The sequence below is a fragment of the Talaromyces rugulosus genome, chromosome II (genome assembly GCF_013368755.1).
Source record: "Talaromyces rugulosus chromosome II, complete sequence".
In the NCBI taxonomy this organism is placed as follows: domain Eukaryota; kingdom Fungi; phylum Ascomycota; class Eurotiomycetes; order Eurotiales; family Trichocomaceae; genus Talaromyces; species Talaromyces rugulosus.
In genome coordinates this window covers 4,457,417-4,474,030 of record NC_049562.1, presented here as the reverse complement: position 1 = coordinate 4,474,030, position 16,614 = coordinate 4,457,417, and the positions used below count along the sequence as shown (strand labels likewise).

Below are 16,614 nucleotides of genomic sequence, written 5' to 3'. Positions count from 1 at the left end.
TCTATTCATTGATTATCAACATCAGCGATGTAAACAAGCAAAGCCTAGGCGATGCATGAGATGGATAGCGTATAATTTGAAACGATGAGAACTCATCTGCTTAGAATGACTATAAGTATCAAACGAATTGATTACTATACAATGGACAATATAATGTAATGAAGTGGCAGAGCTGGTTCGTGAATTACTCGTTAATTAGACTATGAAAATGATTGTAACTCGTGCAAACATTGAAATGTATGTCATACATGTCATGACCCTCGCTCAAACAGCAACCTGAGACTTCAGATTCTGATTCCACCATTCCTGCCACTTGACCACTTTTTCTTCTCTCCGAGCTTCCTCGGCGGCAAAAACAACCGCGTGGCTTCTGACTGCCTCTTCCAATGTGCACCCAATAAAGTGGTTCTGCGCATCACGAACATCCCAGCCTTGGTTCTCAACTGCATCCACAGCAGCGACGTACATACGAGCCAACCCCCAGTCACCGCCTCCATGAGTGCGATCCTCTTTGGGATTCTTCGCCTTGGGAATCTCTATTGTCGTGAACTCGTTTGTTGCAAAGGAGTAAATCCTGATTGTGCGGCTGTCATATTCAATCTCACCTTCGGTACCGTATACCCATCCACGCCTCTCGCATTGTTTCTGGGTCGGGGCAATCATGTGCAGGGTGGCTGTCTTGGCGATACGCGAGGGGAACTTCTTAATAGACTCGTCCTCGTCATCATCCCAGCGGATTGTGACAAATTGGTCGTCGCAGACGTTGTTGTCGGACTCATATACGCAACGGCCGAACCACGGTCGAGAAGCGATCTTCTCATCTGGCGTCGAGTTCTTATCATAATCCTCGGCAAGCTTGCCCATGAGCTGTTTTTCTGCGGCTGCTATGCCGGATGTCTTGAAAGTGTCTTCAATGTCCGGACAGACAATGTTAAGCGGCCATTTGGTGTCGCCCTTGTCCAGTTGTTTCTCCTTGTATATGCGTACAGCGCTATAGGTGCACTGGCGCTCAATCGGGCAGGTGAGACAGTTGGTCGCAGTTCCCGCCTCCTTGGGTTTCCGTTTACTTTGGAATTGGGTCAGGACGCCCGAGGATGTGATGCTTCTCGGGTGGTGCGGAGGTGTATCCCGAGGGGCGCCCGGCGGTGGAGAAGAGAGTAGCCAGACAAGAAAATCAACGTCGTGGCATGACTTGGTCAATAGAGACCCAACGCCCTCGGGTGTTTCTCGTCTCCAGTTCCCTCGCACGTAGCTGTGAGAAAAGTGCCAGTATCCGACTGGCTCTGTATGCTCGAGCGAGACAATGTCGCCGATAACGCGGTCTGTCAGGAGCAGGCGGCGCAGATGCATGTTGTGAGGGCTATATCGCATCACATGGCCGATGGAGAATACCTTGGAAGGAGCAACATCTTCCTTGCCATGGGGCACAAAGGAACGATAGATGGCAAGACAGTCCTTGAGAGAGGTTGCCAGCGGCTTCTCGCACAGTACATGGAGATTCAACGGCGCGATGGCGCACATAATCTCCACGTGTAGCTCGTCCAAAGCACAAACGAACACGCCATCAACCCCCTCTGGCACGTTTTCCTCCCCTCGCTCGACCTTTTGTCGTCGTGTCTGCTCCCATTGTAACCAATCCTTCCAGTCTTCGAATGCCTGGCCCTCGGCAGGTCGCCCGCCCTCGCCCCAGATGAAGGTGTCGCCGAATTCCTGGCGGTTATATGGACGGGGTTCGGCAACAGCGTAGATTGCAGCAGATGTCGACTCGACGACAGCTTCAGAGTAGGCGTGGCCGCGCGATCCAGCCCCGATGACGAGGAACTTGAGCTTCTTGTTGCCTTTTGTAGCCGTCTTAGCGGCTGGTGTGGTTATTGCCATCTCTGGGGTCTAAAGAATCAATAGTTGCGCAGTTAGGAGAAACTATGGAAGGGGAGGAAGAGCTGTAATAAATAATCGCAGCCTGTTGCGATAAGGCACTCCCCGCATTCCACGCTACACGCGGGGGGAAAGAAGTAATGGCCTTTGCACCTGCCGTGATTGGCTACAACCGGGCCAGATTGCCGGTTTCGCCGAGTTCTCCGGTCCGACGTCTCCTATTATTCTATTATTGCTACAACTTTGACAACTTACTACGTGCAATCAACCAAGTCAAGGTTGCAATTCATTGTTTTATGTCTCTCAATACAGTATTCAACCCTACTCCTCGCACAGACTATCGTACCGATTGCCTAGTCCGCAAAACGCCTTCTGCAGGTCCTCGTCCAGACTGCTACGATCATGGCCAACACCACGGCTGATCCCCGGCACATCCTCCAGAGCCCATGCAATTCGTTCAGCCCCAAGTCGAGCTCCTTCGAGGTTTGGACCTGCTGGTCCGAGACGGAGAGCTGCCAAGCGACCTGTCACAAACAGAGGCACGTCGTTCTTCCACATGAGATCGTCTGTCAGACACGGCAGTCCTTGTAGAGTTTCAATAGGATAGTCGCGGTTCATGGACTGGAGCATAGGCATCTGAGTAATGTCTGTTTTCATTCCGGTTGCGAAACAGATATAGTCTATGCATTCCGGCAGGCCTGCTATAGGCGGATCGGTTGTGAGTTGCCACGTCTGGGAAACAGAATCAAAATGCTTGTCTCGGACCACGGTGTTGGTGTGAATTGATAGGCGATCGTGGGCAATATGCTGCTTGAGAAGCTTGTGATAGCGAGGTGTGATACTCCCTCCATTCCGTGCATATTGCAACATCCCAAGCCGCTCTATTTTACAAGTCAGTTATAAGACGTCAAAGCTGTAGGGTACACTCTTAAAACCCACCTTCGTCGTCGTCTGCCGACCAAAATACGGCTTTGTCATAATTCTTAAACTTGCCCATCCAGTTCAGGCTGACGTCAAAGTGTTTGACTTTCAGGTCGCCCCGCATGAGATGCCACACTTTGGTCACGCCTTTGCGGGTTGCAATGTGGGATATCTGTGCAGAGGTCAAGCCTCCTCCAATTACCACCATATTAGTCGTTTGACGGTGCTCAATCTTTTTCGCGAGAAGAGGACTCGGAAATTTAATCCCAATCTCGGAGCTATGACATGCTGCTAATTGCTCATCCTGGGAGAGCTCCCAAGGCATCATCTTGACGTGGCCAGGGCCAATCGCCAATACTACTGCCCTGCTACGAAGCTGCCCGTGGCAAGTTGAGATAGTGAACAACTTGTTGTTGTCTGGGGTCCCTTCTATTTCGGAAAATTGGATATTATGAACATCCGATTGTTGGATCTGGTCCATCCCATTCAGTCCATACCGTGTGATTATAGACGCGCAATAATCGGCAAAGAGCTTCGCCGACGGTGTGTAGTAGTCTTTCCGATCTCGTTCGTTGATTTCCGATTCACGTGGGAATCTAGAGAGTTTACCATTAGTAAAAACTTTTGTGGTTGTGATTGCGACTGGCATACTGAGACTGATTCCTCATCTTTTTCCGCTTGTGCTTGCTAATCTCATGCCCAACACACCCAGAAAGTTCACAAAGTTCCTTTTCCCGACCTGTCTCACGTGTATAGGCCAGCAGCCCATCACGATCGCCAGGGTCCACATGGAAAAACATCGGACTGCGCAGGTAGTCGATCTCCAGAGCACGAAATGCTTTATTCCAGCGCTCCATCCACCTGTTCCCAGAACTGTCGAGAACAATGGTTGAGTACTTCCTTTCCTGGACACAACACTTTTCTTCTTCCGACGGCTCTTGGTGATTCGTCTTCGTCATACTCGTATCTGAACTTCCAGTGTACCGATCTGCACGAACACCCTTATGCTTACGTCGCTGGCCTCTCACCAGAGACATCTTCCCACGGTGTTTTTTGATCCAGTGGTAGCGCTGGTGCTCTTCGTCCGTGAACATGGCCGACGGCGTCTCCTCGCGCAAGCGGGCTGCCACAGCGAGGCCGCATGGCCCGGCGCCGATGATTATCACGTCGTGAATATCGTTTGCTGTGTCCATTGTAGAGGTTTATTCGTATTATCTAAACGTAGATAGACCTTCGGTCAAGTAAAGCAGAACTGCGAAGTCGGTATTTAAAAGAATGTATCAGTGCATGCTCTATAGTGATGATGTGGTATTCATCCCCAGGGTCCTCATGTCTTTGGGGACCCTTTGGCTATCTATTCTCAATGATCACAACAGGAAGTCGATCCTTCCAGCCAAAAGTGAGCCGAAATGAGTACCCGGGGAGCTCCCGAAACGCAGCACGCAACATCTCACTCATAATGCCTTTTATAATATATTTGTCCTTTTTTTCGTTATTTATTTGGCTTTTTGTTTTATTTTTAGTTAAATGAGGCTCGTTGGTCAAGGCCGAATCATCCGACCACATTGACTTGACGTCTTGGCCAGTAGATACCAAATCGGGAAATAAACCTTAACACGCGCAACTCTAATTTCACGTGCCTAAACTACACCCTAATGGCGCCTCATGTTTTCAAACTACGCTTATTAAGAGTTTACGCTGAATATTTCTAAAGAACGATCATTCTCATTGCTGAGGTTCTAGACTGCAGCACTGCTTGACAGCCGAAAATTTGTAATTATGTACACGAAATTGTCTGGACATCTCAATAATTGTGACAAAAAAAAGAATGAATGGTCACACAGAATCCCGTGTCATCTACTCTTCAGGATAAATAACTCGAGCACAACGCACTTATTAGCATCCTACTCAGTAGGTCCGCCAACGGTGACAGTCATCAAAGTGGGAGACTTCGAACTAACACTGCCCGAGGCATTCTCGTTGCCCTCTGGGTTGACGTCGTCGTAGGAGAAAGCGTAGCCCTTGCCATCAACTTCGTACTTGTGGATGATCTGCGAGTAGAAGTTACCCACGTCGGCAGTGTAGTAAGATTTGGCGCCGAGGCTGGGCTGGACGTCGCCACCATCCAACAAGAAAGTAGCACGGTGGAAAGCAGCGCAGAGACGAGGCACGGCAGCCTTGTGGATGGCGGTGTCGACGTCGTTGTCAACAGTCAAGGGGCCAGTGTTGCAGCCGAAGATGTCGGCGGAGCTGGGCTTGGTGTAGTTCTTGTTGTCGCCAGGGCAGTCAAGGGTTTCGCCAGACACGGTGCAGGTAGCGTTAGGGTTGCCGTTCTGGGGAAGAATGGTGAGGCCAGTGCTGGAATACTGCTCCCAGACCTTGTCGACGTAGTCGGAAAAGTAGTCATCGAAACCGGTGTTGCCCGGGACCATCATGTATGTGTAAGGAGAGAGGACACGCAGCGTAGTGCCGTTGATTGACTGGCATAGCTTATCCCACGGCTTTCCATCCTTACCCGCCTGGGTCTTGAGATCACCACAGATGCTAGTGACAGCGGTTGAGGGCAGACCCAGAGCGGTCTGAACAGCTCCAGTAGAGTTGGTAAGAGACATGCCAAGGGGTAGACCAACAAAGTCAACGTAACTAATGTTGGCATACAGGCCGCTCTCCTCCTCGTAATCAAACTCAATGAATCCCCAGCTGACGCCAGCGCTGGGGTCAGCAGTGTTGCTCTCGGACGGCTGGGCGACCGAGTAAGTGCCGTCGGCATTGGCGATGGCGAAGAACTGCAGGTCACCAACTGCGAACCAGACACGGGCAGAGATGAGGTAGCCGGGAATTTGGATATCAGTGGTTTGACCCTTGTCATTCATGGGAATGCCAACGTCGGCGGTAATCGGCTGAGGGGTACCAACTTCTCCGCTCGAGGTAGGGTAGTACCATGTGCCATCGTTTTGCAGCATTGCAGGGGCCTTGTTCTTGTTTGGGTCCTGACCGGTAACATAGCACTTCAGGCCGCTAGCAATGTTGTTTGTGACGGTGATTTTGAAACCTCCAGTGCTGTTTCCGGCATTGGGTGTGTTGAAAACACCGCCGGTGGTTCCGTTAAGGGTGTCGTGAGAGTTCAGAACAATGTCTTTAGCAGATCCTGGGTGGACTTCTGTAGGGCGAGCCACGGTCTGCTGAACCACGCTCAGCGCGGCAGTGAGGGCCAGAGCCCAGTTCTGGAGACCAAACATTTTTTTTTCTAGACTCTGAAGTATCAAGTAACTTCAGGATATCAAGTGGTATTGGAAAAAGGAATGGACCGTGTACAGTGGCACACGAAAAGGAGAGTATGTCAGAGAAAGAAACCCAATGGACACGCTGATGGAAGCCCCTGCCCTGGCTTATTTATCTTTCATGGTCCCCCTCTTCTCTGCCAAGTCCCAGGAACAAGACTAGAACATTACAGTAGCAGATCGGTGGCGGTCGGTATCTAGTACGTAGTGGCAATGCACCGGGATTACCGCGAATGGTAATAGTCTATGAGATAGGTGGGTTACAACGAGGAGAGCCATGCTATAGAAGGCAATCCATGCTGATCTGGTTGTACAGTGAGGTGGCTAGTCTAAAACTCATTATTAATATTGTTATTGCTGCCTACGCTTGTAATTCCTATCAGGTCCCGGGGTAGTATTCATGTGGATCATGCAGGCAAGCCGGAAATGATCCAGGCTAGACCGGTCCTGCATATGACCGGGGTCAGCATTGCGGCTGGTATCCTTCCGAACGGACGGAATAGTAATCTGTGTTATTATTGTTGTTATTAGTTATTATTATTGACCGTTCAGTCATCATCTTAAATGCACTTAAAACACTACATGTAGCACTGCGTATATGCAAATTACGGTGTCAGAGTATCAGTTTACTCGGGAATTTGCAGGGGGCCTCTTGGCCTTTAGTTCGTCTTCCAGGTTATATAGATCCACCATCTCGACGTACGTCTTTTGTCGTTTCACATCATTGAAACATTGTTGGAAACATAATTCGCTCTCTGACAAAAATGCGGAGAGACAACTTCTTACCGGTGATAAGCTTGCGGTCTTTTTCCAGCGGGCCCGATCCCCGATGTGACATCTAAAGGACTTGGCAAGTTGGCACTGTTAGCAGGCGTATACTACTATATAGTGATATTAGATTCAATCACGATACGGCCAATAAGAACATTGAAACAGATACAAAACATCTATCGCAGCAGATCTTTCTCGAAAGCCATTTACCATGGTTGGTGGCTTTCTTAGGGGGGCTGACAAGAGGCTCCAAGCCACGGCGCATGTCACTGCTGTCATCACATGGTTTATAAGTCTTGTTTTTTATAATCCGGACCCCCGCCATTGGCAGGAGAATGACAAAGTGTTGGTTGAATTTGTCTGATTGGTGACTGAGGTAGCAAGAGGCTTCTGGCCTAACCAAGCCACAGCGGCCCCATTCTGGCCACCGATTGGCTCCTTCTTACGGTTCCTGAGGCTAACCCGGCGATCGTGGATAGCCCTAAGACCTTTACCCCATTTCTCTTTATAGTTATGATATTCAATGTGACCCAAATTTGTGACAAGAGGATCGTCATGTCAGTTGTACGTAGTACGTAGTATGTGATACCAACAAAGTCTTTAGACTCCTTGCTTTGAGACTTGACCTGGGTTTAGCCCTATTAACATTTGTATCTCTTTATTACTATATTACATATGGGAGGTCAGAAGTAGCTACATATATAATGAAAATTGATGTGATCCTCTCAAGTCTTCATTAGCAATATAAACGTTTTTTGTGTGAATATCCACTCGCTAAGGTTCCAGTAGTATGTAGAGTCGTAGCGCAGCTCAGCGGGATGTTGAGGGGGGAATATGACGCATCACGAACTAAGAGTGTCGCATAGGTTTTGGTCTAAATTTAGTGTATTTCAGGAACGGGTTCGTCAAAAGCATATAACTGGTTCCCTGAGGTCATGGATAGCTATCCATGACCGGGAAGGAGTATTCAATCATTAATTGATAATTTCTTTCTTTCAGTACAACATAAACCCGCTGGGTCGGGCCTCTGAGCAATATTAATCTCCCGACACGGTTCATTCAATATTCTGATTTGAGAGCCGCACGTTGTACAATGTGGGAACGTTTTTCTTTGTTCTTCGAGAATACTACACTACAAACCTATTTTTTTTTATAATGTCATTGTTTTTGCGGTATTTTAAACGCATTCCCCGCATCCATTTACGTCGGTTTATGCACATGGGTCGAATCCTCCTCTTACATGTGGATATATTTCAGTGCTGTTGGTATTTACCAATAAATCCAAACTATGGACCAGGAATTGATACATGCTTACTGATAAAAAGAAATCAAGGTATGATTATGACACCGGAAGATGCAAAAAAAAAAAAAAAGGAAAGTCCTTTGCAATAAAAATCAATTGATCCTAGCCATTAAAACAAAAAGTGCACAAAATCCAACCCATACAATATATAGATCGTACATTCATAAGTCACAATGACGAGAGCAGCAATTAGCATGCCAATAGACATTATTAGATCCGAATTAAAAACAGATAAGAGTGTGTGTATGTAAGCCTCGTGGTGCATATTCTATTTGCGCGATTTCCTCGACTTGGCTTCACTCCTCGGGCGAGCACCCTCGCGTCGATGCCAGGCATCCTGAGGCCAGATCCAGCCGCGCACTCGTTTTGCTTCTCGCTTCTCGCCCGTCTGTGGCTCGGGCATCCATTTGTCCTTGGCGTCAGGTAGGACTCGTTGCCGGCTGAGGGCTCCGAGTCCGCCGACATTGAGATGGCCCGAGGGCTGTGAGGGTAGAGGGACTGCTTTCGACAGCATGAGAAGAAAGTACAGTGCCAATGCTGCCGTCATGGGAGCTCCCAGTCCGCGGCCATCGTCCACTTCCGAGGACGAAGATGGGGAGACGCTACGCGACTCTCCATCAGAAGAGCGGGGGGTGACGGATCTTCTTGAGCCATCATAGGATGCTGATGACTCGCTCGTGGGGATCGGGGACGAGAGTTCAAGGTATCCAAAGTAAGGGACATCGTCGTCATCGTCGCATCCAGCGCGAACACACACTAACTCGATCTCACTGATAATAAACCCGTACCGGCAAGAATGCTCGCGCATACACCGCTGTAGATGGGCGATGCCTTTTAGGTATTCTACACGACGATGGGGAGGTTCGTTGCGCATGCCTGTATTCCAGCGATCAAAACATTTGGCGATTCCAACCACGCGCCCCCGCGGCGAGCCCGAGCTGGTTTGTTCGGAGTCGGAAGAGTAGTTTGCTAGGAAATGAGGTCCATTGGCGACTCCTCTACCTGGTGAAGTAGCCTCCGGGGAAATATAAAGTCTCATATGGTCATTCCCTTGTGACACTGCCAGAGCTGCGTTGAGGAGAGGCGCATAAATGTCATTTATGACTCCAATAAGCGAGGTTTCCGACTCGGGTGCCAACCGATTGGACGGGACAGACGGCCGTGGTGTGAATTGACCAGGAATCGGGGTTTTCAAAAGCTGGGTGAGTCCCTTGACTTGGTTGAAGGTGGAAGGGCAAAAGGACGACCAGCTGCGCAGTTGGCGAACATCCCACCAGAAATAATCATGAAGGCCTCGGGTTGGGCCGTAGTTGACTGTGCGGACCAGGTTGACTGCAGGTATAGGATCGGTCAAGTGGGTTAACAAGGTGGTCGACGATGATGGCGACGGCATAGCTGGTGTAAGAAAGCCGACTGGGGATGGCTGAGCGCTTTGAACACGGAGATACTCGTACTGAGGCGATGGAATTGCCGCCCCATACGGTGACTGCGACTGCACATCAAGTGGGCGAAGTACGCGCACCGGAGGGACCTGGCCATAGGGAGGAAAGACAAAAGAAGTGCCGTCGACCGGACTAACGGGGGAAGCATCTGACCGAGAGAGATACTTGGGAAGCTGTCTATAGGTTGGGTAGCCGTAGCGGGAGATGGTACCGTCATCGATGCTTGATGCAGAATCGGAACGCGAGTGGCCAGAGGTACTCTTGCGTTTCGCAGCCGTTGTCAGAGCAATTGGAGAGGATAGGCCACTCGTCGTCACTGGAGTTTGAACCGAGGCTGGTGATATAGGCGAGATGAGGCCGTTACAATCAGGAGCATCTACTGCGTTTCGTGACAGAGGATATGGCCGGTTCAAGGGATAGGGCATGAACCCAGGAGGGTTGCGAGTGCTGGACAAGACACGACGATGACGACGTGGTCCGACATTAGAGATAGGCTCAATAATAACATCCTGCGTCCGGATCTTGGGCAGGAGTGGAGGTCCGTGTTGGTAGTTTGGCGATATGCTTGGGGTGGTGGCCGCAGTCAAGACAGAGTCAGGAGAAGAACCCTGAGAATGGCGGGAGGAGCCGGAGTGGTTGCGACTATGTGCTCCATCTACGTCATGTAGTCTAGCTACTGTAGGAGGCGTAGTGGGCAAATAGTACGAGTCTGCCAGAGACATCGTGGTGATCTCAAGATGATGTTAGTAAAGTTTTATAAAAGCATGGGGTACATTGAGTCTTACCAATGTTGCACAAAGGGTACTTTTAGATAGCCACGCCAGGAAGCTGATGGTACAATGAAGTAATCAGGGAAGACCAGCTGTCAACAATGTAGTGTTATAGGGTAAGTGTTCCAGCCCTAAACTAATAGAAGACAGGGAATATGCAAGTGAGGCTGAAGAAGAAGATGACGATGAAGCAAGACATAAGATGAATATCAACAACGATCAAGTGAAGGCCGGCCTTGCTGTGATACATTCAAGTCGATGAAGGCATGGACAAGAAAGAGAAAGAGGGGCCTCACTGGGCAGCATGAGGTTGTTAAATGTTTGAGGCCAGGACGTCAACTTCAACAACCTCCGTCCGAACGTATCCAGACGGAGAAATCTGAAACACACGCCAAAGCTCCATCATGACGCCAAATTGGCCTCCGGCTGCCTGATCTGCTCAAGTTGAAACCACCAGGAGGGTTCAGAGCGGATCCATTCACGAACTGATGGCTCGTCGTGAAGAAGGAGACGCGAAACATCAAGATGGGTTTCGTGCTGGAAGTCGCGTGGGAAGATCTAATTTGGGAAACTTTTGTGTTTCAAGAGCATCAATCGGGCTAGCTCGTGCTGCTCGTGTAGCTGTCCCCTCGGGTGTCAACATGCTAGCAAGCATCTGGTGTTCTATAATCAGTAACACGCCATCTGGAGAAGATGCTATTAATAACCCGGGGGGAGACACGAAGCAGACGCAAGCGCTCTCGGAGGGGAGGGGCACGATAGCGCCGTTTCTTCAGCGGCAAGAAGAAACATAATAAAAATTATGAGGCAAACGAAAACAGACCAGCTGTCAGTATGATCGCCAGTAACAGGCACCAGAGAGCCTGGGCCAGGAGTTTGGACAAACGCCAAGGCCGCTGCGAGTTAGGGCTTGTTGGCGTAAGCGCCGGGCTGCCCTGTTGATCGAAGGGTGGATAACGTCCAGCAATCAGAGCACGCGCCTCGACAGTTTCAGGAGCGCATGTTTCTATTTTGATCGCGGCCGCGCATAGGCGAAAGACTCTGTTTGGGAGATCCCTAGGCGGGGGGGGCATCTATCGCAGCACGCGCTGCATGGGCATCACGGCGCTATGCCCGCTCATTGGGCGGCACTGGGGGCTCTGAAACGATATATGCTCGAGAAAGCATGCGACACCAGGCGTGGATTGGCCAGCAGTGGCCAGAGCACTGGCGCCGGTGCAGCACGCGAGTCAACCGGCTCCAGATCGTGCAGAATCTCAGAAACGCACAGGTCGACGATCGGATGCTATACCGAACATTTGAAGCCCCATCGCTGCTCGGACTGCGGGAACGCGCTCTGGTTGGCCGGCGCTGTGTTTCACGAGCACTGCGAACTCGAAACACCCACGCGCACTGGCCGGTGGGGAAAATAAATACAATATAATTGTATGTACTGTATAAAAATAAACCCGTGCGTAGAAATAAGTCTAAAAATAAAAATAGAAATAAACTATGGCTCGTTCCCGTCCCACTCTCGGCGTCGCCCGCACCGAACTCCATACGGAGTACATACATGTAGTACATGCATATACTACCGGCTGATCCCCTGCCGATCCGGTGTGTTGGTGTTTGATGTATTATTAGATCATATTATATTCCGGTTAACTATCCATCGTAAAAACTAAAAAGAAGAGGGGCGGCGCAAAGAAAGAGGCCTCTATACACAAGGCCGGAGCAGAGGAACAAATGAGAACCAGGAGGAGCCTTGGCCGACCAGGTCTATGTCGTCTAGATCGGGCAATAGCAAACAGCAGATAGATGGTATCGAAATTCCGTTCCCAGCTTCCCAAGCTACGTACTCATTCGTTTCGTCGTATTAGGTCAATCATCATCCAATCCAATCGATTATGCCTTGACGGCGTATTTTCGTCGGAACATGTCGTCAACTTCGGTCAGGTAGTAAGTGCCTGGAAGCAGGGTTTCGGCATCACCGGCCGGCTTGAAGTTCTTCTTGAGGTGGGCGTGCTCACGGAGCAAGCATTTCTGAAATCATTAGCTCCTAAGACTGTGGAATTCAAATGCGAACAAGGCAACTTACAGCATCGTACTCCGACGGGGGCACCACGCGGCGGTTGTTCAATCGGTTTTGCAGGTCAAGGTTCTTGGCCAAGGCGGAGACATCGCCGACCACCTTGAAGCTGAAGATCGAACTGGCCAGGCCACTGCCGTAGCTGAACAGAGCAACGCGCTTCTGCTGACTAGGGTCAAAGGTAACGTTGGCCAGCATACTCACAAGGCCACCGTAGACACTGGCGGTGTACATGTTACCGCACAGGGTAGCGACGTCAATGGTCGGTTGGACGCGCTCGGCGAAGCGCTTCTTGGCCAGGCCCATGAAGATCTTCTCGAGGGTGCGATCGGTCAAAGACTTTTCATAGTCGAGGTCGCGGATCTCGGCGGGAACTTCCGCAAAAGCCGGGTGGGAAGGGTTGGCGAGGTAGTCGTTGTAAAGCATGCGTGCGTACGACTTGGACACCAACTTGCAGGTAGGCGCGTGGAAGAGCACGTAGTCGAAACGGTCCAGGGGGGTCTTATCCTCCGAGACCACACCGTTGGTGCCATTCTTCTGCTGCAGGACCTTCTCCCGCGCATTGTAGGCCTTGTAACAGGCATCGACAGCTTCGGTGTAGCATCGGAGCGAGAAGTGGCCGTCGACGACCGGGTACTCGCTGGTCAGGTCGGGCTTGTAGAAGTCGTAGGCGTGGCTGACATAGCTGCCACGGAGACCGGGCTCGAAGACAATGGGGGCATCGGGGCCGATGACCATGGCGACACATCCGGCACCACCGGTGGGACGAGCTGCTCCCTTGGCATAGAGGGCAATGTCACCGCACACGACAATGGCATCCCGGCCATCCCAGGCAGAAGACTCGACCCAGTTGATGCTGTTGAAGACGGCGTTGGTACCTCCGTAGCAGGCATTGACGGTGTCGACACCCTCGACGTTGGAGTTTCCGGACTCCTCGAACAGTTGCATAAGGACAGACTTGACCGACTTGGATTTGTCCAGCAGGGTTTCGGTACCGACTTCCAGGCGTCCAATGGAGGCGGGGTCGATGCTGTATTTACGGAACAGGGACGAGAGGGTGGTCAGAGCAATAGAATAGATGTCTAGTCAAAAGCCTGTGTTAGCCACTCCACCTCTCTAGCCCAGAGTATTCAAACACCTACCCTCACGGTCGTCGCAGAAGCTCATCTTGGTCTGGCCGAGGCCAATGGTGTATTTTCCTGCGCTCACGCCATCGAATTTCTCCAACTCGGCCTGGTCAACGCACTGTATACAACAAGCAATTAGCTTTCTCCTCTTCTGCAAGACACCTGGTACGAGGCCAACACCTACCTGGCTTGGGAAATAGATCTCAATGGCCTTGATGCCGATGTTCTGGGGGCGAGACATGGTGTCGGCGGGGTAGTATGCACAGAGAGGAAAAAAGATAACAAAAAAAGGAACCAGGTATTTGCGATGCTATTGACCTTCTTTTTTTTTGGCGGGGAGAACAACCGTCTATACAGAACACCGTTTACAGAAGACTGCAAGGAGACAGGAATAAGATGAAGAAGAAGTAAAGGAGGAAGAAGAAGAAGCGACACCGGTGAAGCTGGAGGCAGAAATCAAAGGGGGCAAGAATGAGGTGGATCACCAGGGCGCGCACACGATTCGCCAGGCTCCCGCGGGGCCGCAATAAATTACTAGTAATAATAATGCTCAATAAATCGTACCTTGGCTCGGTCTGCCAATCGCTCCCCCCTCCCCCTTTTTTTTTCCGCCGAAGCTATTATATGACACGGGACGCGTGTGTCTGTATTATTTTAATATTTATTTAGCCCACGAGAGTGGCGGGCGCGGGGGGGGGCCACGTCCAGCATCGCTGACCGCCAGTCAGTTTTGTATATCGAAAATTCGCAGTTTGCTTCTTCGGGTTTTAACATTTTGCACCCCAGCGTGCGCGCTAGGCCGTAAATGGTAGTAATGTGGGCCCTGATGCGTACACTCTGGCCAGTCACAGGCCTGGAACTGTGCCCCCGCCCCACTAGTCTGTTCTTGCATGCAAACTGCAGTGCCAACGTTGCAAATTCTTGTTGTTATTATTATTGTAATTCTCGTCTTGATACCTCCTTTTCGTATGCGAGTCAGAATAATGCTCTTGTTCGGTTCCCGAAAACCAACCGACGCCCAGCTTACGTCTTTGGATCCCTGGAACCCCCGCATTACTGCATAAGGTATAGTGTTTATATGTGGTATAATTGTCGTATGATGTCCTAGATAGAGTTAAGCGAGGCATGTATTGAATCGCTCAGCCATGATGTTCTTTGAAATCTGCTTTGGTAGTATGGTAAATATTGAATAGATCAGTCAATCCTTTTTAGGATTATTGGTTGATTAGTTCAATGTTGTATACATTCTATGCTTTAGTGTCCAGGGCTCCAAGCCGGTCTTGCACGTGATTGTGTAGTTGACCAACATTGGAGCATTGAATCAATTATGGTTGGTGTTAGTTTTGGATTTAAGTGTATTGTGCCTCGATTGCCATCGATGGTATATATTTAAATACATGTAGATGTCAATTAGTCAGGTCAACCAGATTCAGATGGTTACTGACATGAAAGTGGATCGCTTTAGAATATATATATATGTGACGCAGCAATGGATCAGCTGTCGAACTATTTGAATTAACATTTGAACATTCGAAATTTCAATGTTGGATACCCAACGTTGAAGCATATTAATCAACACCTTAAAACCCACAAATACAACACAACACGAGGGCACCAACTGACGTTTCGAAGCGCAAATTCCGAACCCTCGGTTTCATGGTGTGGCTTGATGCTACGCTTCAGTATCCACCACGGAGATGAGTCCATTTTAGGTGCTCAGTGTCAACAACAGCTCGTATGGCTTAGTTGGTAAAGCGCATCACTAGTATCACAACTGATCAAATGATGAGATCCTCGGTTCAAATCCGAGTACGAGCATTACAAACCTACTTTTTTTTTGCTGTTTATAGCTGTGCTCGTCTACCTGATATCGCTCTGTTTGAGGTTATTTTTTATTTCCGACGTGGAGGGGAAGCCACCCGAACCACGGTAATCCACACAAAATTTCATCGCCCCATCAGTCCAACATTCAAGGTCAATTCCCGATCTCGACATACCACTCATTACGGTTTTTCCCGTTCAATAATGTTGTCTAGCTGGCGACAATAGTTTTTTATACCAGTTTAGATACCCATGACATTTCCGATTGGCTTGCAGCTGGTTATACGTGCATTGATTCCTGTCTTGGCGTTTTTCTTCTTCTTTTCTTTTGGAATAGTTAACACTCCGCTTGGCAGAGGAAGAGGACAAAAACCCACCGAGCCGATGGTTCTGTGATTCGGTAGTAATGATGCTGCCAGAGAATTTAATTTGCAATATAAATTCCTTTGCGCCGATGAACTTGAACCCGACAAGAGTCAAATGTTATCGGCGCCTATGAAATAATGCATATCTTAACTCGAATCCGAGACTGTAAAATCGTTAGCTCCGAACCACTGACCTCACCGACTGTGTTGTACAGCCAGATTGAGAATATGGTAGTTCTGTAGGTCTGAATAACCTGAGCCTAGACATCATTTTATTGGACAATCGGCTAATTGGATAGTCAGAAAAAAGAGCACAAAGACATTTTTATTGTCTTTGTAATAATATATTCCGCGAATATACTATTAAACCGTTTACTTTATTTATTTGAGGCTGGTAGCGATTGATCATGGACGTAGTGAGACTGCTTATCTTATCAATCTTTCAATACCCCCGTCCTGTCATAGCGCGTAATCTCACACCGAGATGGTAATTTTGATCTATCTCAGAAAGTTGCACCAATCTTCACCACCCATTCTGTCATACTTGAAAACCTCGAATAATTGTGTCTATGAAAAATGAAAAAAAAACCACCCCCAAAAAAGAGCGCAGCTGCCAGCGACCTCCTGAAATGCGCGACACCTGCTGCGCCACGCGTCCAGAGCGCACCTCGGGAGCCTGACTCAGCCATTCTCCTGTAACCACCAGACCAACTACGCAGTTACACACATCCCTTCACGGTACACAACCCGTCCTGATCGCTCCACGACGTTCATTGCTATTCCATGTCACCCTCGCTGTCGCTACTTCGGTTATAAGAAGCAGCTTCGTTATGCTTCTGATCGCCGTGCATCATTCATTCTCCAGATCAT

The 16,614-nt window shown here is 49.4% G+C and overlaps 4 protein-coding genes and 1 non-coding gene across 5 annotated transcripts; 1 reads left to right on the top strand and 4 right to left on the bottom strand.

Annotated features, from left to right (window-relative positions):
- Nucleotides 1-264: 264 nt before the first annotated feature.
- On the bottom strand, nt 265-3,989 carry TRUGW13939_04006 (uncharacterized protein; the record flags this gene model as incomplete). Its single annotated transcript, XM_035487183.1, has 4 exons — nt 265-1,880; nt 2,214-2,756; nt 2,815-3,392; nt 3,448-3,989. 4 exons carry the CDS (start codon nt 3,987-3,989, stop codon nt 265-267), a joined length of 3,279 nt encoding a protein of 1,092 aa, XP_035343076.1.
- Nucleotides 3,990-4,700: 711 nt separating this feature from the next.
- Nucleotides 4,701-6,035, bottom strand: TRUGW13939_04005 (uncharacterized protein; the record flags this gene model as incomplete). The annotated part of the gene is made up of 1 exon (XM_035487182.1): nt 4,701-6,035. The coding sequence occupies one exon, from the start codon at nt 6,033-6,035 to the stop codon at nt 4,701-4,703; it is 1,335 nt and encodes a 444-aa protein (XP_035343075.1).
- A 2,384-nt stretch (nt 6,036-8,419) lies between these two features.
- On the bottom strand, nt 8,420-10,315 carry TRUGW13939_04004 (uncharacterized protein; the record flags this gene model as incomplete). The annotated part of the gene is made up of 1 exon (XM_035487181.1): nt 8,420-10,315. The coding sequence occupies one exon, from the start codon at nt 10,313-10,315 to the stop codon at nt 8,420-8,422; it is 1,896 nt and encodes a 631-aa protein (XP_035343074.1).
- Nucleotides 10,316-12,247: 1,932 nt separating this feature from the next.
- On the bottom strand, nt 12,248-13,799 carry TRUGW13939_04003 (uncharacterized protein; the record flags this gene model as incomplete). The annotated part of the gene is made up of 4 exons (XM_035487180.1): nt 12,248-12,385; nt 12,441-13,513; nt 13,574-13,676; nt 13,743-13,799. 4 exons carry the CDS (start codon nt 13,797-13,799, stop codon nt 12,248-12,250), a joined length of 1,371 nt encoding a protein of 456 aa, XP_035343073.1.
- Nucleotides 13,800-15,289: 1,490 nt separating this feature from the next.
- TRUGW13939_04002 lies at nt 15,290-15,376 on the top strand. Its single transcript has one exon. It is a non-coding gene; the product is annotated as a tRNA-Thr (tRNA).
- The last annotated feature ends 1,238 nt before the right edge of the window (nt 15,377-16,614 follow it).